At 37.8% G+C, this 23,940-nt stretch overlaps 1 protein-coding gene across 1 annotated transcript in view; it reads right to left on the bottom strand.

Moving 5' to 3' along the window:
- Positions 1-23,940, bottom strand: part of Patr-1 (Protein associated with topo II related - 1) — a 45,819-nt gene that overhangs the window by 5,707 nt on the left and 16,172 nt on the right. Inside the window, exons 7-14 of the mRNA XM_089647869.1 lie at positions 18,811-19,566; positions 15,814-15,945; positions 15,444-15,564; positions 9,726-9,865; positions 9,015-9,221; positions 5,071-5,385; positions 1,647-1,798; positions 484-628 (exon numbers count right to left, since the gene is read on the bottom strand). Of these exons, the coding sequence (XP_089503995.1) occupies positions 484-628; positions 1,647-1,798; positions 5,071-5,385; positions 9,015-9,221; positions 9,726-9,865; positions 15,444-15,564; positions 15,814-15,945; positions 18,811-19,566 (1,968 nt within the window). The remainder of the gene's footprint in view (positions 1-483; positions 629-1,646; positions 1,799-5,070; positions 5,386-9,014; positions 9,222-9,725; positions 9,866-15,443; positions 15,565-15,813; positions 15,946-18,810; positions 19,567-23,940) is intronic.

The raw sequence follows: 23,940 nt of genomic DNA, 5'->3' as shown, positions 1-23,940 counted from the left end.
CAAACACATCCACCTACTCCAACATACTTCCCAAGCAGATATACAAACTCATCCACCTGCTCCAACATACTTCCCAAGCAGATATACAAACACATCCACCTACTCCAACATACTTCCCAAGCAGATATACAAACTCATCCACCTGCTCCAACATACTTCCCAAGCAGATATACAAACACATCCACCTACTCCAACATACTTCCCAAGCAGATATACAAACACATCCACCTACTCCAACATACTTCCCAAGCAGATATACAAACTCATCCACCTGCTCCAACATACTTCCCAAGCAGATATACAAACACATCCACCTACTCCAACATACTTCCCAAGCAGGTATACAAACTCATCCACCTGCTCCAACGTGCATGAGGCTCCTCAGGTATGCGAACTCATCCAAATGCTCTAACATACATACATAATATATTTTCCAAGTACTCAAACTCATCAACTTCAAACTCATTTTCTCTAGCTGCTTACCTGTGTGGAGATGATGTAGTGCATGAGACTCCTCTGCACCAGGGGTGTGTTGGCCCTCAGGGTGGGCGGGGGCTGATTGACCCCCTCAGTGAGCACGGTGCACAGGTCGGACACGGGTGCCCAGCCCTCTGTACCGTTCAAGTAACTGGAACCAACACACATTTACTTTATTTTCAGATTCTCATTTTTTCATTTTTGTCTACAGAAAAGGTGTCAAACTTTATATAAAAAAAATCAGTTTAGTCAAATAATATTTGAATTATTTACATAACGCCATTTTTGTGAAAAATTACCTCAAGGGAGCTGTACAGTTATTATTTAGATTATATCCTAATACTAACCACAGATAAATTATATAGTACGTAATATTAATCCAATAAGATAAAGTATAATTAAGTTATGTAAGCAATACAAAAAAGATACTTTCAGGTATACATACTGAATTTAAGGGTAGAGACTAAAAAGATAAGTTTTTAACTTATTTCGGACCGAAATTCTGTAGAGCTTAATAATAATAATAATAATAATAATTGGATAATTTGTAGAGCGCCGTTTTTGTGAAAAATCACCTCAAGGGCGCTGTACAATTTATTTCCTAGGATCTACATTTGTTATTTAGAAATGATACCAAAACATACTTACCTGGCAAGTCACTTCCAACAAACACACTTATATTAAAAAGTTTATGCTTATAAAAGATAGAACTGCACGCAGAGGACACTATATCAAAAAACACTGGTCGTCGCATGATCTTAAGTCTGCTATAGTTTTTATTTTAATAATGTAATGCTTTTTAGTTCCGGAAGGAGTTTGTTGGAGCGTTAGGCCCTGATACTTCGAAAACTGGTCCCAGGTTAGGTTAGGTTCCATCAGCCGATAACTATTCGCTTATCACAGAACCTTCAAAACAGTAATATATACGATCGATATTCCAGAAAGACTCTATATACATTTCTTGTACTAAATACAACAATAAACGAGGACACATTACATCTCATCGGCAAAAAAACCCCGTTCAATACAAAGGAATCCATCAATCATCACATTATTAGAACTAGGTCAATGATTGTCTTGCAGGCACAATTATGCTATAAATATTAAACCTGGCTAGCGTGTAAATCACAAGATACAAGTTAGGTAAGGTTGCTTGGTTGGTTGGTCACCTGCGGAAGTGCTGCACGAGAGGCTGCAGACATAGTGGGTCCCGACGGCAGGCAGCGGGCAGACAGCGCAGCAGGCGTGGCCACAGGCGGCCCAGCGGCGCACGCCACCACTCGGCAGGATGCGCCACGGCCAACACGCGAATCACCAACATCTGCGGGTACAAAAAAACATGGTAATTTTAAAACATATGCCAGAGCAGCACACTAGTATTGGGCATTGAAGACAAATTAAAAATCCCAATGATAGGGAGTTCCAACTGTGTAACTGGCCGTATCGGAGAGGAAAATGCACAAAGACGTCCAGTAGGAAGACCATTCCAAATCACGCATAATTTCGTTATTGAATAACCTTTTTATTAAATATGATACAAAGACTGTTAAAATAATACAGGAAGGGCCGTTACCATATATCACTTTCTTTACCGCTTCTCCAATGTATTGGTTTGTATACTGTTTTTGCAAAATAAATAAATTAAATTACCACCCAAGGGGGATTACTAGGGTCGCCTATACAGGGTGTATCGGCACGTACCCGACAAACTTTAATCAGCTATTCCTTAGCACATTTGGAGTAAAAAATGTTATGGGCACTTTGCTGTCCGGTAACATTTTTTTTAATAAAAAATTTATTATTCATATTTTCACCACATGTCACCAATGTTTTATCCTTTGTCAAAGTTTGAAAACCCATCTGGCAATATTTTGTTCGAGTTTCGTTGAATAATGTACGTACGTACCTACGTTGGCGCGCTTTTACAATCACAACGAAATGGCACGGCACCATTCGTCTCATTTTTAACTATTATTATTTAGTGTGTACGAAAGAGTGAGGACACTTTTTGACACACTTGCTAATAACAGCTGTTGAACACGAGATTCAATGCAAATGACAGTGACGGAGTGTGGATTTTTAATTTATTTTTTGTTTTTTGGAAAAAAAATGTTACCGGACAGCAAAGCGCCCATAACATTTTTTACTCGAAATGTGCTGAGGAATAGCCGGTTAAAGTTTGTCGGGTACTTGCCGATACACCCTGTATATATCACAGAGTGATTGTGTATCTTAACACATACTCCTTTTGTCCTTACAAGTAACATTCAGATATTAGTTATTACAGCTCTTTTAACCTGACATCGCCCAGCAGTCAATCATTAAATAATGCAAAATAGTAAAAGAGAACGGTAAACAAAATCGAGCGTAACTCAAATATATACGACATAGATATTATTGTCCTTTCCATTAAAATGCACCTATGACAACTGCACTCGCGACCTGCTTGCGACGTGGATTTTTATAGTATTGGGTATTCGAGGGGGGGGAAGAGTAATTTCATTAGAATTGCCTAGATATTAAAACCCATCGGCATACTAATTTTTATTTGTGACATCTGTGCATACTTGAAAAGGATTTTTACTGTGCAGTTAGAACCCCATTAAACAAATGTACCCCAAATAAAACACTTTTTATGCTTTTATTTAGATTATAATTTTATTGTGAACTATCTAAGTATGTGGGAAAAGTTTTAGTCGCCCCAATGGTGCGAGCAAACGGTTAACGGGTTAATGTTTTAAAAAATAGAAAAAGGGACTCATTTTTTTTTTATGCAGATGGATTACCGAATACAGTAGAACCCCGTTAATTCGAACCCCGATAATTCGAAAAAACGCGTAATTCGAAATTTTCGTAAAAAAAAATTCCGCTGAAAAATTTTTTCATACAAATTTTTTTTTAATTCGAAATTCGTTAATTCGTAATTCGAAATTTATTTTTGTCCGCGCGCGAAAATTTGTTCGTGTAATTCGAAAAAATTTGATTTTTGCGAAAATAAATCATAATATTTCGTAAATCTGAATCTAAAAGTCAGCCGTGGCGGTAAAACGCCGAAAAATGTATTTTTACGTGGTTATACATCGTCCTAATTAGTATTATTATTTTGTAAATCTGAATCGATTTACACTGCAATGTCGTATTTTTTCAAATTTATTTCGAATATCCGAGTTTAAAAGGCCGAGAAAATACATTTTACGCGGATATATGTCGTAGTTTTACGAGTTTATGCCAAATATCTGAATTTAAAGGGTCGGCCGCGACGAAACTCGGCCGCGTAATTTCGATTTACGCGTAAATATATCGTATTTCATCACCGCGACGGAAATTGGACGCGAAATTTCAATTTACGCGGAAATATATCGTATTTTTACTAACTTTACTTCGAATATCCGAGTTGAAAAAATACGGCGCGACGGAAATCGGCCGAAAAATTTCGATCCATGCCGAAATATGACATATTTTTACGAATTTACTTCAAATATCTGAACTTAAAAGGCCGGCCGCGACGAAAAACTGCCGACAAAATTCGATTTACGCGGAAATATATCATATTTTTACGAATTTATTTCGAATATCTGAATTTGAAGAGCCGGCCGCGACGGAATACGGGCGCGAATTCTCGTTTTACGCGGAAATATATCGTATTTTTACGAATTCAAATTCAGATATTTGAAATAAAGGGCCGGCCGCGACAGAAAATTACCGCGAAATCTCGATTTACGCGGAAATATATCGTATTTTTACGAATATCTCAATTTAAAGGGTAGACCGCGACCGAAATCGCTAGCGAAATCTCGATTTACGCGTAAATATATAGCATTTTTATGAATTTATTTCGAATATCTGAATTTGAAGAGCCGGCCGCGACGGGATACGGCCGCGAATCCTCGTTTTACGCGGAAATATATGGTATTTTTACGAATTCAAATTCAGATATTTGAAATAAAGGGCCGGCCGCGACGGAAAATTACCGCGAAATCTCGATTTCCGCGGAAACATATCGTATTTTTGCGAATATCTCAATTTAAAGGGTAGGCCGCGACCGAAATCGGCAGCAAAATCTCGATTTACGCGTAAATATATAGCATTTTTACGAATTTATTGCGAATATCTGAATTTAAAGGGCCGGCCGCTACGGTAATCGACCGCGAAAATAAAGAAATAATTGGTATTAATACGAATTTACAACTAAAATACCACCCGGATTTGAAGAGGCGGCCGAGAAAATCGATTTTCGGAGTATTTTTTTTTTTTTTTTTTTCATAAAATTTCGAATTACGTGGGAATTCGTTAATTCGAAATTTGATTTTTGATGTCCGCTGGATTTCGAATTAACGAGGTTCTACTGTACTAGTTTTTATAGGATTACCTTAAATTATAGAGTATGTGATGTGAAAAACAACTTGGATATCGCACAAAACTCTCGTTTGTGGGGTGTGTAATAACCCCCATGGGTGAATATTGAATTCATATGGCAATTTAATGTCAAAAGAGACAAATTGGAAAATTCTAACAATAAAGACATAACTGATTCCAGAAAGACCTGTTACATATACAGATATTGTATTTAAAACCTTCAGTCAAAAGTCTAACCTTTCCCTTCCGAACCATCAAGAAAGCTGCCAGTCTGTCTTCGTAAAGTAATCCAGCCAGCAGTTTCCCCAGCAGCTCCGTCTTATTCTCATCCAGCAGGTTGGAGGTGCCGCCCCCCAGGGAGCCGATGCTGGTGGAGGACGCATTATGACTGGCGCCGGTGCTGTTGGCGGTATTGCCGGCGATGGCGTCCTTGTCCTGGCGCTTGGCGATGCTCTCGATGCCACGGAGGAAGTGATTGGCGGGTTCGGCAGAAGGGGGATCTTCGTCGATTTGCTGTTCTAGGAGCAATGCTCTCTGTTTCTCTTCGCGCTCCTGAAAATAGAATAAAATATTTTTTAAATTAGTTGCATGCAGCTGTTTCAATATTTGTTTCACAAAAACAGTCGGCAATAAAAAACTAACTGTTATTGGCACAATCCAGAGTAAGATTCTAACCCACTTTTGCACAAAGCAACTGTAAAATTCAAATTAAAAGGAAGAAGAGAAACGGGTGACTTGAGTTCAGATTTTATAAATTTTATCTGGACATTATAGTTGCATTATAGTTGCAATTTTAACACTATATAAATAAATGTGGAAGCTAAAAAAATTAACAAAACAACTTTTTGCATCCAATCCTAGGAAACACTTCCTTGCAAACTTAGATGAATTAAAAGGGAAGATAGGTTACTGACACGACGCGCGTAGTTGCACTGAACTGGGTCCAGTGGACAAACTGGTGATTTACTGCGTTTAGTATCGCACATAAGCTTGTCGGTCAGAAAAGCTGTCACCGGCTGCCACAAACACCGGATAAATCATCAAAATGATAATTCATCACATCTTCAAAAAGTTATATAACGTCATGAAAAGTGATGAAACAAAAAATTTATTAACTGGGATATGTAGGTTAGGTTAGGTTATCGTTTCTAATGACTTTATATCACTTTTTAAATGTGTGTTGAATTGTTACTTTGTTGAGTTATCATGGAAACCACAAACACGTCGCTCTAGGGTCTTTTTGTGAAAAAAAGTCTTCCTGTGCTTTTGAGATGTGCAAAAATAATTCTCGAACAAAAAACCAAATCTGATGGAGTTTCTTTCCATTCGCATACAGTCAAAAATCATTTATTACGAGGGTGGGTCAATAAGTCCTTAGAAAAGCCGACAGGTGGCGCGACTAGTACTGTAAGCGGTTTGTTTTCATGCAGCGGCACTACCGATTCAATATGCTGCGAAGTTTCAAGCAGATTGGTCGGGTTGTTGCGTGTTTCTCGTACATTTAAAAAAAAAAATTTGCTTGTTTACAAAAATGGAGAAAATTGAGTTTAGAGCTGTTATTAAACATTTTAATATAAAAGGATTAACAGCAAAGAAAATAAAAAATGAGTTGGATTTAGTTCACGGCACATCTGCTCCTTCACTTGCAACTATTTATAACTGGTTAAATGAATTTAAACGTGGTCGTACATCAACAAAGGATGAACCAAGCTCAGGACGTCCTGTAGAGGTGACTACACCAGAAATGATCAATAAAATCCACGATATGGTGTTAAGTGACCAAAGATTAAAGTTGAGTGAGATAATTGAGGTTACAGGGATCTCAAAAGGTAGCGTCATTTCTATTTTACATGACAAATTGGGCATGAAAAAAATTTCTGCAAGATGGGTGCCGCGTTTGCTCACAGTCGACAATAAACGCAATAGGGTGGTGGCCTCTAAAGCCCTGTTGTCGCTCATGCAACGCAATCCGGATGAATTTTTTCGTCGCTTTGTGACTGTAGATGAAACATGGATACACCACTATACTCCCAAGACGAAAGAACAGTCAAAGCAGTGGATTGCGAAAGGCGAACCATGTCCAAAGAAGGCGAAAACCGTAAAATCAGCTGGTAAGGTTATGGCTACTGTATTTTGGGATGCACGTGGAATTATTTTCGTTGACTATTTGGAAAAAGGAAAAACAATAACAGGGGATTATTATGCATCTTTATTGAACCAGCTAAAAAACAAAATTGAAGAAAAACGGCCTCATTTAAACAGGAAAAAAATCCTCTTTCATAAGGACAGTGCCCGTGTTCACACATGTTTACGATCAATGGCTAAAATTGAAGAATTGAAGTTCGAATTGGTCGACCACCCACCGTATTCGCCAGATTTAGCCCCCAGTGACTTTTTCCTTTTCCCAAACTTAAAAAAATGGCTAAGTGGACAACGTTTTTTTTTCAAATGAAGAAGTCATCGATCGGACAAATGCTTATTTTGAGGACCTTCCGAAAACTTATTTTTCTGACAGTTTAAAAAAAATTGAGAAACGTCTAACCAAGTGTATTGAGCTCCAAGGAGATTATGTTGAGAAATAAAAAAAAAAATACAAAAATACAAACTGTTTTAATGCTTTTTTCTAAGGACTTATTGACCCACCCACGTATTTCAATAAATTCAATTATTCATAATGCTTTTCGAATAAAATAAAGTGAGACAGCAAACACAGAAACACATAGTATGAAAGACAACCTGGTAACAGTACCTCGTTTGTTGGGCGAGCATGTTTGCGGCGAGTCTAAGCAAGACGTCGATACAAAAACACGCTCGCCCGTTAGTGGGCCGCTTTGAGCTCGCTACTGGTGTCGCGAGGAGGTAAGAGAAACGAGGGGCATTCATAATAATACATATAGTCATCTTACCCCTACAAATATTCTTTGAATGGCTATCTCTTTCTAATGTGTTCCATTAATTTACCAATGTATGTAATTTACATTTCTTTAATTCATTGTGGCAATTCTTTTCTCACACGTTTCGTTCGATTTCGATTCGATTTAAATCTAGAAACAGGAACGTGCCATATTTTTTTGTTCGATTAGTATGAACATAACTCGTCTTTGTATTTATGTTAATGCTTGCAAATAGAGTAGTAGAAGCATGGAACTAACTTCCACAATATGTTGCCATCGATGTTACAAATATAAATCAATTTGAAGTTCGATTGGATTCTCATTTGTGACTCAAATAAACTCAATCACAATTGAACTTACTGTCAAATTATATATTAGCGCATCAGCAGAATTCTGGCTGCTCATTCAACTAATAAAAAAACATAATACATTTAAAAAAAATTAAAAACTACAAAACATACAACATTTTATAGAAGACTGAAATATGTAATAATCGAAAATTCGAAACAAACGTCGATCGGTAACTATACGCCAGATGTTTTGAATGGAATTCTCGGAAACTCTGAAGGCCCTAGCAAGTGTTTCGCTAAGCCCAGGGTAATTTATTATCCCGACTGTCGCTTTTTATTCGGGCACAATGCACCACTAACTAACACAATCACCAGGAACAGGATTATATGGAGATGAATGATGGACTCGCCGAACGTCACAGCGGTGCTGCTATCTATGAGAGGATATTGTGTCAGCGCTCTATTAGCAGCAGACACATAACTGGACGGATGATGAACCTCGTGCTGGCACTGTTGGTGGACGCGGTGGACTCTTTCGCTGCAGCAGCTGGTCCAGTTTCTTCACCACCTAGGATTCTTGCTGCAGAGTCTCCATCTTCTATCTTCGTGTCACCTGTTCCTGTACTTCATTTTACTTAACTTTACTTTATTTTTGTAATACCTGCATCAACTGTAAAGCGCCCCTGAGGTGATATCTCACAAAAGCGGCGCTATACAAATTGTCCAATAAATAAATAAATGTAGCTTTAGCCATGTGTAGTGAGTGACAAGATCTGAATGGCCAGATCCTAATAATCCTACTCTATCCTTTCCCATAATAACAGCTCTGGGCAGTGGGATCTCTTAACTGGACCTCGATCACGCTGGAAAAATTCAACCTGGTTCTGTTCTTGGTCAATGTAAAAGCAATGCAACGGAGCTTGGAACATTGGGAATCGGTCAATCGAGATTGAAGTAGGAAACAGGAGGCTACGACTAACGAAGAAGAATGCGTCACCTTGAGCACCAAGGCATTAGCGATGGCGCGCGGCTCCTCAAGGTCCTCCACCCGCAGCAGGCAGCGGTACAGGGCCTCGATGGCCAGCAGGGTCTGGCGGGTGCTGCGCGAGGCTCCGGGAGCGGCAGGGGAGGCTCCCGGACCACCTACGGGGTCGGCCACCACCTCCATGTCCATTATCTTGCGGGGAGCCGTCACCGAACCGCACTGCAACAAAAGTTATATTTATTATAAATATTATGTTTTATTACATGGCATGTGTTCACAAAATTCAAGTACAGCCCATTTTAAAAAATCATCTAAAAAAAATTCCTCCAAACCGCTCAATTATAAATCCTACAAATATATGGGACAAACTATGAAATCGAGTTGGATTCATTGGCTTTAAACCACAGTTCCGAGGCATGATTTATTGAATGAGCGCAGCTGAATCCAAAACCGAATTCCCAGAAATCTCAATCTCTCGAGTAGACAAAGAGGTTGCATGTGACGTCATCATTCCAGCATCTTGTCTTTTTCATTTTCATAAAAGACGTGCGAGGAGGAAGCTTTTTAAGACGATCGTCAATGACGTCACGTAAGACCTCCCTCTGGAACTACAATACTCTCGGTATCGACCCGGCGAAATACCATACTCAACTTGAAATAGCTTTAGCCTTGTTAAGTGATCAGATGTGAATAGCCAGGTAACTCAAAAGGACTAAGACTGACCTGCAGTTTGCCGAGAGAGTTCTCAAACTGCGTGGGCACATAGTGGCGGGGCCCGTCCTTGGCCGAGTTTGCGGCATCCCCGGTGCTGCGAGAACTGTTGCGCCGTTCGCGACCTCCCTCTCCACTGGTCGCATTTGCACCTAAAATAATAAAAAAATAAATTACATATTAGAATTGACTCAAACCATGGTACTAACACACACTTTTCAAGCAATCTTTATGACACAAATTTAAAAATTTGTTGATGATACTTTGACAGATCAAATTTGAATGGTGTACGTTAGGTAGCCCTTCTGGGCGGAAGGAGTGAGGCTCCTCCGATTACCTCTCACCCCAGAAGATATGTGGAAACTTGAGTGGAAATTCCCATCTTATACAGGACCCCACCAAGAGACAGCCTGGGTTCTCATTGCCTCGCAAAACCTTGCGCGCCATCAATAGGTTAAGGTGCTCCCATAGCCGCTGTGCCCACATGATGCACAGATGGGGCCTTAAAGAGTCGGCGATGTGTGAATGTGGTGCGGTGCAGACCACCGAACATGTGGTCAACGAATGCCCGCTCCATTCGTTCCCCGGCAGGATTGATGAGGTTCACATGGAGACGCCTGAGGCCCTAGACTGGCTCGCAGACCTAGATGTCCCCCTCTGACCCCCCCACCATAAGAAAGAAGAAGAATGGTGTACATTTGACGGAACTTCATTCGACCTGTCAATACTTTCCCACCAGTTGCTTTGTGGACGTGTGCAAATACAGCGATAATCTTTGGATTTTTCTTTCCATAACTCTGGACAATCGCGATATAATGCGATTATACAGGGTGTATCGGCACTAACCCGACAAACTTTAACCAGCTATTCCTTAGCACATTTGGAGTAAAAAATGTTATGTACACTTTGCTGTCCGGTAACATTTTTTTTCTTTTAAAAACAAAAAATAAATAAAATTTCCACACTCCGCTACTGCCCACAGTATAGGGGTAAAATAATTGGCAACGCCGCGCTACTGTCATCTCTTTCACACATATTCTGTCTCAAGTCCCGTGTGGTTCCCGCCACCCCGTCTCGTATCAGTGGTCAGTGCTGTTTTGGGAGTTCGCATGTCATCAAGTTTCTAGTTTCGTTTTTGTTTTGTTATCTAAGTTTTTACTGTTGAAATATGCCCCTCAATTATCCACCTGCCGAGCAAGCAGATATTGTTTTTGTTTATGGATTTTGCAATGGAAATTCACGAGCAGCCGTAAGGGAGTATCGCATGAGGTTTCCTGGAAGACGCGTCCCACACCATGCTACCTTTGTCCAGGTTTGTACCCTATCAATTGTTTATTGAAACTATTTACATTCATTGATAATGCCAAAAAGCGCTTTTGAAATTTAAACTGGGAACATTAAAAACATAACAAGGGGCCACCAACTTTAAAAATGTAAATTGTACTTTAGGTGATTTGTGTTCAGTGGTCACTAAACGGCGTTTTAAAAAGTTAATTAATTTTAATCTCTAATAAATGCATCATTCACTGCAATTGAATTCACTCCCTTTCTCACCATGGGATTATTTAAATTACTTGAATTCAATTTCACCCCTGTGAATCCAAGATATCAACCGTACCTAGTTAAGAAAATTATAATTTAAAACACTTTGTTATACATTTTACTATAAAAAAATGAAATAAATGAAGAGAAAACGTAAGTTTTCTGATATGTGCCTAAAATAAGTGTTCTTTAAAAATAAAATGAGTGAAAAAGCCCGCGATTGTTTATTTGACATTATTACTGAGCTGAATAATAAAAGCAGTTGTTATTTGTTGTTTTGTTTCAGATGTATCAACAATTGCGTGACTGTGGCATCGGACGGATTGAAGGCGCCGGCGGAGGACACAACATCGTTCCTGTGGCAGTTGAGGAGAGAATCCTGAACTTAATTACCGAAGACCCCACGCTGTCCGTGCGTCGGGTCGCTCTGATGATAGGACACAGGGAACACATGGCGGTATGGAGAGTTCTGAAGAAGCACGGGCTCAAACCTTTTCACTATAGGCGCTGCCAAGGCCTCATGGAGAATGACCACTTTTCCAGAGTCGTGTACTGCAGAAGAATGCTGCATAATGTCATAAGAGATGCAGACTTCATGAAAAACATATTGTTTACCGACGAAGCACAGTTCACTAAAACAGGAGTGCTAAATGTGCACAACTTGCACCATTGGGCTGAACAAAACCCCAAGCTTGTTCGGGAGTCGTCGAGCCAGGACAGATTTTCCATCAACATGTGGGCAGGAATCCTGGGAAATCAAATACTCGGTCCAATCGAGTTGCCTCCCAGACTAAATGGACCGATGTATTTGGAGTTCTTACAAGTGCAACTGGGCGAGATTCTGGAAGATGTGAACCTCGAATTACTACGGAGAATGTGGTTCCAGCACGATGGAGCCCCACCACACTATTCGATTGCCGTGCGGAACTACTTGGATGTCGAGTTTCCTGGTCGTTGGATAGGCCGTGGAAGTCCGGCCATTGCTTGGCCACCAAGATCACCCGACCTGACCCCCCTGGATTACTACCTGTGGGGGGCTCTCAAGGAAAAAGTGTATGCTAAGCCAATAGCCTCAAGAGAGCAACTGCTCGAACGAGTGATGGAAGCCGCTGCAGAAATTAAAGCAAATCCTGCAAACTTAAATAATCAAAATATAACAAGACTACACGCTTGCATCGAAAATAATGGTAGTCACTTCGAACAAATGCTCCAATAAAAAAATTAACATAAACTACATGTCCGCATTTTCATTTATTATTTATTGGTAAAATTCTCACAATGTCATTCATTTACACATCAATATTACCTACATATCAATATTTAATAAAATCTGTAGAAGAGTATGCCCGTCGGCATTCAACAAGTTTTTCGACAAGTGTGTCGAAAAGCGTCTTCTCTCTTTCCTACACACTAAATATTAATGGTTAAAAATGAGACGACTGATGCTTGTAAGCGCGCCAATACGTAAAAACAACGAAACTCGAATAAGAATTGCCAGGTGGGTTTTTTAATCGCTTTAATCTGACTTTAAACAATAATTAAACACGTAAAAATTATTTAATATAATATTACAGTACAGTACTTTGAACCTTCGCAATAAATTTATTTGATTTTAAGTTTAGTTTGTAGAACTCCATTTCAATTTAGAGATTTTTTTTATTTTAACAGTCTTATTAAAAAATTTATAAAAACAGTGTGTTTATAAACAAGTTCTGCTAGTTGTAATTATTATTACGCGTGACAGCTGTTTCACCTTCTGACGGCATTATCAAACTTTGGTAAAGCCACTTACAGACGACGTAAGTGATAACTTTCTTTTTTTATTATTCTGGCTTTATTGATTTCCGAGTAAATTGTCGTAAATTATTATTTGCTAATCCCAATATTATTTGCTAATGCTAATAATTAAGTGAAATTTTAAACAATGCAATAATAGGATTATTGCATTGTTAATTTCACTTAATGTCGTTGGTATTTCCAACTGATGACTCAGGGGTTTATTTCCCTGAATAATTAAGTATTTTGGGGTCTAATTATTATGCATTTCATTACATCCGATAATTTAAACAATTTTTATGTTGAATTGGGGTAAGTTTTATGGCTAAGGGAAGGAGTGGAAGGTGAGGAAGTACCTGGATATTCAGATCTGGTCACCAAATACGGCTAGTCATTTCAAGCAACGTTTAAATTCTAAACCTGGATATTCAGATCTGGTCACCAAATACGGCTAGTCATTTCAAGCAACGTTTAAATTCTGAACCTGGATATTCAGATCTGGTCACCAAATACGGCTAGTCATTTCAAGTAACGTTTAAATTCTAAACCTGGATATTCAGATCTGGTCACCAAATACGGCTAGTCATTTCAAGCAACGTTTAAATTCTGAACCTGGATATTCAGATCTGGTCACCAAATACGGCTAGTCATTTCAAGCAACGTTTAAATTCTAAACCTGGATATTCAGATCTGGTCACCAAATACGGCTAGTCATTTCAAGCAACGTTTAAATTCTGAACCTGGATATTCAGATCTGGTCACCAAATACGGCTAGTCATTTCAAGCAACGTTTAAATTCTAAACCTGGATATTCAGATCTGGTCACCAAATACGGCTAGTCATTTCAAGCAACGTTTAAATTCTGAACCTGGATATTCAGATCTGGTCACCAAATACGGCTAGTCATTTCAAGCAACGTTTAAATTCTGAATTAATTAATCAATTACGAAAAAGCGTGGGGTTAAGAATATTTTTTTTAAATTATAGTTGTAATTTATTGTCGATTTTTTAAAAAAATTGCGATATTTTAAATAAAATTTAATAATTATTGTTTAAATAAATTAGCAATCTGGCAGCATTCATTTGCAGGTGGTCAATCCAATGCAGTCATGACGTTTGTGTGAGTGCTTTCCTTTGTCTCAGTGTGTTGCGCAGCAGTTTTATATGAACCGTTTTTTGATTCATCGGGATTGTTTTTAAAACTATACATTCTTTGTACCTTCAAATTAGTGGAAATAAACTTAAGTGTGTCAAGCTGCTCGTTATATTCCGGTAATTCTGGAAGGCTTTTAACATAAGCAATAATATTCATAAATCACATTCCGCGAAGTTGTAAATAACTAAATTTATTAAAAAATATACGTTGTAGGATAGCCTAGCAAGTAACATTTTGACAGAGCACTTACGGTGATTTAAAAAACAACGGCGCTGTTCAAATAATCCAATTATTATTATTGATAAGTACCTAAGTGAGGAAAATTGTTTTTAAAAGTGCTCAGAATTATTGGACTTCGATTATAAATTCAGGAAATCTACTAATTAGTTTCTTAGTTTCAAAATTAGACTATTTAATACGTGAAACGCGTAAGAGGTGAAACCAAAGCATTCCAGAGGTGAAACAATTTAGATACAAAAATAAAACTGATGTGTACAATACAAGAAGACAATCAGTGATTCGCATACGAAAAATGTGAATAATCATTATTGTTAAATAAAATATTTCTTTTCTGGTACTGGATTATGTAATACGGGCTTCGTTCGCAGCAACACGCGAGAGTTGCGATGTTGCTTTCAAATTTTGACAAAGGATAAAACAGTGGTGACATGTGGTGAAAATATGTTTAATTAATTTTTTATTAAAAAAAAACGTTACCGGACAGCAAAGTGCACATAACATTTTTTACTCCAAATGTGCTAAGGAATAGCTGGTTAAAGTTTGTCGGGTTAGTGCCGATACACCCTGTATGTAAAACAAATTTCGTTCCGTGATGAAATTGAATCCCAAAGGACTCGATAGAAAAACCAATTGTACAAACGAATTTCACTTATCTAAGGCTTGCATGAGCTCTATCAAAATACACATCAATCCCGCCATCAACCGGAAGTCTCAATTGCCTCGGTAAACGATAAAATCATATCAAAGACGTAGATTGACATAACTATTGACAATTGATATTGATAGTCTCCAGGGCGCTTCAGAGTGAAATTGCCAATATGTACAACGATTGACTCGACATAAATTTAGTCATGGCTTTAGGATGACCAATTAGCGTTAATTCACACTAGTCTACATTGGTAACAGCGTGGGATGAGCATTTGAACAGGTTTTGCATCAAATTATTAAAGCTAAACAGTCGCTTAATTTGATTGGTGACAACATTGACACTGGCCGTTAGTTAGGGGGTTACTCACCGTGATTGTATCTGTTGTTAGTAAGGTTCTGCTGGCTGAAGGGATGATTCTGCTGGTTAGCCTTGTGAGCCTCCTTCATCTCCAGCTGCTTCTCCTTCTTGGCCTGCCGGTCCAAGAACACCTAGAAGAAAATAGCAACATATTTAACCACTCGAATGTCGAAGCAGAAGATTCTCTAAATACAGCCCGGCTGAGAATTCACAGAACTGCGTGAAAATTACCTCCATCAGTTTTGTTTAAATACTTGGTTTGAGGGGTGGGATTGAGAGAGTACAGGGGTAGGTGCACACAATTGGAACAGGCAACAGATCTCCTTCTCCACTTCCACTGACAGTTGGAGTAATGGAGGATACGGAGTCGACAGACTTACGGTGTAGTAGTAATCATCCATGTAGGGCGTCCCCGTGTTGAGCTGCATGAGCTGTATGTTGAGTAGCCACTGCTTCTCCCTCTGGGACATCAACCCGCTGTACTGGTCCCCCTCGCCTCTCCGCTGAATTGCCTGGAAGATACAATCAATTCAATCCAATCATTTTTTTATAAAAAAAAAATTAATTTATTTTTAACCTTTAACTATGGACGTCGGGTCTCAGAGGCCCAACCCCTTCTTCAATTTCTCGGAATAAACACCTTCCCCGCGCGTGCCATCCCCGCGCATCTCAGTAGCTTCAGTTTTAGTTGTGTTATGACCAAGGAGGGAGAAGGTCGCGTCATCCGGCACTTATTACGTGAGTAATAATCATCTGATCAGGGCCTGGGAGACCCGTTGACTATAATTTCCATACAAATATACTCGGGCCTATGTGACCCGTCTACTATAATTTTCTTACATTTTAGTATTATAATCTGTTTAATTTGTTCTAGATTTAAGTGGAGTAAATGCTTACGTCTTGTTCAATCAGGAACAGGAAAAGAAAATAGAAATAGGTGATTTTTTGAAAACTTTAGCGCGGTCTCTAGTCCTGCCACATGCTCAAAGACGAGTTTTATGCACAAAGTTGCCTAGAGAATTGAGGTCGACAATTACTCGAATATTAGGTGCAGATGTGCCCCCAGCGGCAATACAGGCTGAAGAAGTTGGTCCTTAAAATCGTAAAAGATGTAGATTTTGCCCATCAAAGCTCTCTAGACAGACAACCCATGCCTGTATTAACTGCAAGAAGCCAGTTTGTCTTCAGTGTTCCAAGCCTCTATGTTCTGAGTGCCAGTAATTTTACATAAGTTTGATCCTTGTGAGAATTTTTATTTTATTTCTTTCAGAAGTTTTTTTTATGATTTTTGTTACTGTTTTTTTATTAGCTAGGAAAAATTATTGGTTTTGATTTTTGTAATACCTACTATAATTAAGGAGCCTTAATATGATCTCAAGTCAATAAAGACTGAAACTGACTAGGTTTGTTAAATTTGGAGATAATTATTAAAATATGAATAAAATTTGATTATTTTTATTACTTGATCTTTTATTTATAAATACTTTCTACATATAAGCTCCTTGCTAAAGTCAGATTGGTCCAGGTTTGAAAATAAGAAGAATTTTGTGAAGGGGTCTGTGTGACCCGACGTCCATGGGAGTGTGATTTTTTTTTCACGTCCATAGTTAAAGGTTAAGGATACAAAAGGAAAACAATGATTACAAAAACAGATTTTATATGAGCAGCAAAAAATACTGCCATTTAAATTCTGCTTCATTGATGTTAAATATATCAATATCCAAAGTGATTCTATTTAAAAACAAGTTAGCACTCCCCTCCAGCACGACCATTGGACAAGTTAGTCCTGCAGGTCGCGAGCTAAAACTGCTGTCGGAGATAACCATTGGAAACATAGAAATTATTTATCTCCACAATAGTCGAGCTTTTAAACCATCCACAAATCAGGAATGTGATATTCATCCGTCTATTCTGAGCATACCCAAGAGAAAGTCAGTAGGATAGAGCCACGGGTAGTAGCGATTCTCCTTCATAAATTCGCATAGTAAAATTTAAAGAAATTAACAGTGCAATTAAAAGTTCGTAACTCTTCAAGGTCGGAGTATTTCGGCTTTGCAATATAATCGAAATAAATGGAATATTTCTGAAAGTATCCGAAAACTGTTTTTGAAATGTGATAAAATACACTTTCACATTTTATTAGAAATAAACAATCTCTAAATACAGGGTTTTCCAATAAGAAGTGTTATTTTGAATAGCCTGCTATTTCGGTAGATGTTACTTTTGAAGCTGTCATTTTTTGACATTTTACAAGTAGAAACTAAGCCATTAATAAAAATGGAACGATACACGCTTCAACAACGCATTGAAATTATTAAAATTCACTTGAGTGAATCAAATGCAAATCATCTTGAGTGATGAGACCCATTTCCACCTCGGTGGCTTCGTCAACAAGCAAAATTGTCGCATCTGGGGCTCGGAAAACCCAAGAGTTATTGTTGAAAAGCCTCTCTAACCTCAACGTGTGACTGTTTGGTACGGTTTATGGTCCGGCGGAGTCATTGGACCTTACTTTTTCGAAAATGAGGCTGGAGCAACAGTTACTGTGAATGGATTGCGCTATCAAGAGATGATTAATGATTTTTTATGGCCGGAATTGGACGGTATTGATCTGGACAACGTTTACTTTTAACAAGACGGCGCTACGTGCCACACAAGCAACGAAACCATTGATCTTTTACAATTGAATATCAAAATAACACCTCTTATTGGAAAACCCTGTAGTATAAAACAAAGTCACTATGCTCGTCTGTTTGTGCGCTTAGTTCTTCTAAGCTATGCAACTGAGTTTGATAGGGTTTTCACTATCATTTAGAGAATTTCTTCCGGAAGGTTTATATATATATATATATATATATAATACATGGATATTATATTTATTGAAAGTAGAGAAAAGTTGAGCAATGCCGGGGCACACGTCAGCTGGTTTTTGATAATAACCAAACAATAAAGTTTTAAAAATGGCTCTCCTTACGTTTTTTCATCTAAACCCTAAACTAAAATTACTGATAACGAAAACAAAATACATATTTTATTAGACAAATTTTTCATGAACATTTCTGCAAACTCACTTTTTTGTCGTTTCATATAAAAATAATTAATAAAAAATTTACAAAATTTCGTAAATTGTTTTTTCATGAATGAATGAAAAATTTCATGACATGAATGTTTGGTTTCATAGAGGTATACATTTAATTTATTCTGTGGTTAATTTCCATAACTGAATAAAAAGTTTGGTGCTTTCTCTTTTTAACACGGTTTAGTTCATATTTCTAACTATGGGGTTAAGGGAGAAACAACGATTTCTAAGATAGTATATGAAGACTATATCATAAGTCAAGTTTCACTGCTGAATATTAAACCAAATTATTAATTACCTGATTATTATTCCCCATAAATTCATCAGGTCTCTTCTGCCTTCCGAACTTCTGCATATTAGACTTCTGCAACAGCGGATGCGTCTCCTGTATGATCTGCATCACCTCCTCCTGAGAGAAAACCCTTTCATCACTTCGTCCATTGGGCTTCTTCATGGGGTTATTGTGGTTCATCATCATCATGGGCTGCCCGTTGTTCGGCTGATGCTTGAAGTTCATCGTGGGCATGTTCGGGCGCTGATTGTTCAGCTGATTCTGTAATATGAACACCGGCTGACCAGCCATGTTGTGTTGATTCATGTTTTTATTCATTGGTTGTTGCTGATTTACCATTTGCATCTTACTCATGTTGTTGATTGGAGGGATCATGTTGTTGATCGGTTGATTCATGTGGTTCATTGGTTGATTCATGTTGTTAAGTCCCGGTTGGTTCATGTTATTCATGTTGTTGAGTCCCGGTTGGTTCATGTTATTCATGTTGTTGAGTCCTGGTTGGTTCATGTTATTCATGTTGTTGAGTCCTGGTTGGCTCATGTTATTCATGTTGTTGAGGCCAGATTGGTTCATGTTATTCATGTTGTTGAGTCCTGGTTGGTTCATGTTATTCATGGGTTGGTTGGCATTGTTGATGGGTTGATTCATGTTGTTGTGGTGGACGTTATTCTGTTGCTGTTGTTGCTCCAGCTGTTGGAGGGTGGCGACAGTGTGCTGCGGTCTTTGCAGCAGGCCTGGAGGCATTTTGTTAAGCGGCAATTGCTGGAAAAAAAATTCAACAATTGGTCAAAAGAATGCGCCGATTGTTTCAACAAATTGGTGCAAGTTTTTTTTTCACATCGAATCAATCAATTACTATTTTTAGTTTCCAATGTTTTTTTCTCAAACATGTTATTGAAAAAATATAGTAATCGGGTAAGGCTCTCGACTAGCATGTTGGAGGTCGCGGGTTCGACTCCCGACGTGGACAAGTAAATTTTATTAGATTAATTTGTGTTAATTAACAAATTATTCATTTAAAAAAATATGTATATGGAATATTTGCGGCACGTTCCAGAATGGAAGATACTCTCAGTATCGCCCTGGTGTAAGACCACCATTCAGAATTTAAATGTTGCTTGAAATGGTTCTGGCCTTGTTTGGTGACCAGATCTGAATAGCCAGGTACTTCCCCACCTTCCTCTTCCCCATCTCCTTCCCCTACCCACTACCTTCAGCCTCACAAGATACCCCAATTGGGGATGCCATAGTCTCACTGGTTTCATACGGTTAGGAGCAGTTGGGACTCTTATACGGTTTCACATAAAAAAAAATAATAAATAAATTTTTAAAAAGAATTAAGAAAATATTCTTGAAGTTTTATTATATTTTCCATAAGCTAAACAAGTGTTTTTAACAAAATACACAACAAACTACACAAACTGCGCGTTAAATTGAAGACAAATTGAAGAATGACGCAGTAGTAACTATGTAATTTAAAATGGCTACTCTTTACTAAACGAAAAGCAAGAACTCATTGTTTATTTTGTTGCCAATAGAATAAGATTTATTTTAGTAAGCTACGGACAAAATCCCATGAACAGAAAGTATGTTTTGAACTAATTTTTAGTAACCATAAAGATATGACTACATGTTTTTACCTGTCACAGGTGACATCTATAAAATATATGTATATAAAAACACATGCGTATTCGAATGCAACGTTGCGTCAATATTTCAAAGCAACATTGCCAGTTTCAAAAGTGATTTCATCGGGTGTTTCATCACTAGATTCAACACAACATCGCCAGTTTCATCAGTGATTGTTACATCGCATGTTTCATCACTGATTTCATCACAGGTTTCATCGCTGAATCCATCACTGGATTAATAATAATAACATATATGTTTTTAAATTTAAAATATTTGATATTACGCACCAAACAACACAAATTAAGGTCATGATTAGTTTCTTAGAATAGGCACTGCCTATTTGGAAACTTAACGTTGACTCATTGGCTTTGTTAACTGGGCCGTAATGTATTCACGCCTGCACGTTTTCCTCGCCGCAGCTTTATCTCACAGCTCGCTGTACATTTTACTTGTCAATATCATTGTGCATATATCCAATATGCATGTATACATTATTTGGCCTAATATGTAACTTATAATTATTCTACATCAAATGTAGAATAATAAATAAATAATCGGTGTAGATCTTTCGAAGATTTAAGATATTTTAAACAAACAATCGTTTAAAATTCTATCAACCTTTCCCTTACTGTGCTAAAAAAATACACGCGTTACGGTGCTGTGTAGTCAATACACATCTCAAAATAAGCGATTTAATATCAGAAAAAATATGAATAAAATATGAAAAATATGAATATTCATAGCTAATTGATTATGTTTATTATATTTTATATCAAAAGTGATAATAATGGTAATTTAATTGCTGAAAACATGAAAAAACCATCAGCAGATGCTAAAGAAACGTGCAAGGGGTCCACATCTAACGACGGTTCGCGGCCAACTGGCTAGCGGCGCGGCTGGCGACTGGCACAAACACAGCTGTGCGGTCGTAGGTATCGATGGTCTAAATCAAGGCTGCCCAACCTTTTTAACAGTTGGGCGAAATTGACGATTTTGAATCACTGGCGGGCCACTGAATACTTGACGGTTCCTATTTCCATGCGGGGGGGGGGGGGGTTGTTAGAGAATTTCTATAAAACATAATTTAAGGGTTGGGGGGTTGTTACGGAACTTGAAAAAAAATGAGAAAAAATTCCGCGCACCCAAAAACATCATATATGATTCCCCACAACAATTTTTCGAATTCCATGGGGCGGGGGGGTGGCTACAAGATTCCATTTCGAACGCAAAAAATATTATATCAAAAACCGATGTATTTTTGTTTAAAAAGTAAGTTCAACAGGTTAGATTTTTTCGTCGCTGATTCTCGTTCTGAGTAGCCTAAATAGCGATAAATCGCCTTCGTTGGCAACACTGGTGACCGCGCGCAAGCTGCATTGTTTGTTTTACCGCGGGCCCACGACACTTTTTCAAATTGGCGGATTGGCGGATTTTTTGAAAATGGTTCACGCGGGCCACTTATAATTCGTTCTGGGGTTGGGCAGCCTTGGTCTAAATCAAAAACTACACTGCAGAAGTCTCATGTTCCAGCATAGCGAATTAAAGCGGGACATCAATAGCATGTCATTTCCTCGCACACTCTTCGCGTATTTAGTATCACACGGTTGATTGTATTGGTGTATTTGTTCCCGATTTTTAACAAAAAAACTCTGATTTTTAATTAAATTTGAAAACTATGTCATATATTATTTTTTAATTCAGTGCATAAATGTATAACGGAGGAATACCTAAAATCTGAACCCAGAATTTATTATATTTATAGAGTTATTAAAGTTATTAGAAGCAATGTGTAGTAAATACACACCACAGATGAGGAAAGGTTAATATAGATTTAAATGTTATGATGTTGTTGTGTTTTGAAGAAAGTGGGATTTTGTTGTAGAATTTAGTACCATAGTATAGGAAACTTTTTGGCCCAAATGTTATATGTTGTAGTTGCTTGTTGGATATGTTTTTGACCCTGAGATCTAGTATTTCTAATACAGTAGAACCCCGTTAATTCGAACCCCGATAATTCGAAAAAACGAGTAATTCGAAATTTTTGCCAAAAAAATTTCCGCAGAAAATTTTTTTCATACAAAAATTTTTTTAATTCGAAATTCGTTAATTCGTAATTCGAAATTTATTTTTGTCCGCGCACGAAAATTTGTTCGTGTAATTCGAAAAAATTTGATTTCGTCATAATCACAATATTTCGTAAATCTGAATCTAAAAGTCAGCTGTGGCGGTAAAACGCCGAAAAATGTATTTTTACGTGGTTATACATCGTCCTAATAAGTATTATTATTTTGTAAATCTGAATCGATTTACACTGGAATGTCGTACTTTTACAAATTTATTTTGAATATCCGAGTTTGAAGAGCCGAGAAAATACGTTTTACGCGGATATATGTCGTAGTTTTACGAGTTTACACCAAATATCTGAATTTAAAGGATCGGCCGCGACGAAACTCGGCCGCGAAATGTCGATTTACGCGTAAATGTATCGTATATTTACGAATTTATTTCGAATATTTCAATTTAAATGGCCCGCTGCGACGGAAATCGGCCGCGAAATCTCGATTTACGCGTAAATATATCGTATTTTTACAAATTTATTTCGAATATGTGAATTTTAAAGGGCCCGCCACGACGGAAATCGGACGCGAAATTTCAATTTACGCGGAAATATATCGTATTTTTACTAACTTTACTTCGAATATCCGAGTTAAAAAATATGGCGCCGAGTTAAAAATCGGCCGAAAAATTTCGATTCACGCCGAAATATGACATATTTTTACAATCTTACTTCAAATATCTGAACTTAAAAGGCCGGCCGCGACGAAAAACTGCCGATAAAATTCGATTTACGCGGAAATATATCGTATTTTTACGAATATCTCAATTTAAAGGGTAGGCCGCGACCGAAATCGGCAGTCAAATCTCGATTTACGCGTAAATATATAGCATTTTTACGAATTTATTGCGAATATCTGAATTTAAAGGGCCCGCCGCTACGGTAATCGGCCGTGAAAATAAAGAAATAGTTTGTATTAATACGAATTTACAACTAAAATACCACCCGGATTTGAAGAGGCGGCCGAGAAAATCGATTTTCGGGGTATTTTTTTATTTTATTTTTTCATAAAATTTCGAATTACGTGGGAATTCGTTAATTCGAAATTTGATTTTTGATGTCCCGTGGATTTCGAATTAACGAGGTTCTACTGTATATGTGTTACTTGTTATTTCTTGTGTTTTGTATTTATGAATGTAAAGTGTGATGTATGGTAAAAAGTTGGGTATTCAAGCGATAGATGGCACTAGTCAGAAAGCTTACTCCAGAGTCTGACAGATATCGCGAGAGTGTAGCAATTGCCTGTGGGGTATCCTTGTCAGACTTCAAGCTTCCAGAAACAGAGAATTACCAACCCTCGGGTAATGAACAGTGTAGCTAAATTCAGACTCATTTATTGTAACGTAAATAAACGCAATTATTGTAAAGAACCTTTTACTTTATCAAAG

The sequence above is a fragment of the Hesperophylax consimilis genome, chromosome 27, assembly GCF_061612785.1.
Source record: "Hesperophylax consimilis isolate HC1 chromosome 27, BYU_Hcon_1.0, whole genome shotgun sequence".
NCBI classification, from domain to species: Eukaryota; Metazoa; Arthropoda; class Insecta; order Trichoptera; family Limnephilidae; genus Hesperophylax; species Hesperophylax consimilis.
Note: the sequence above shows the minus strand (reverse complement) of the source record. Positions and strands in the feature narration are given on the sequence as shown.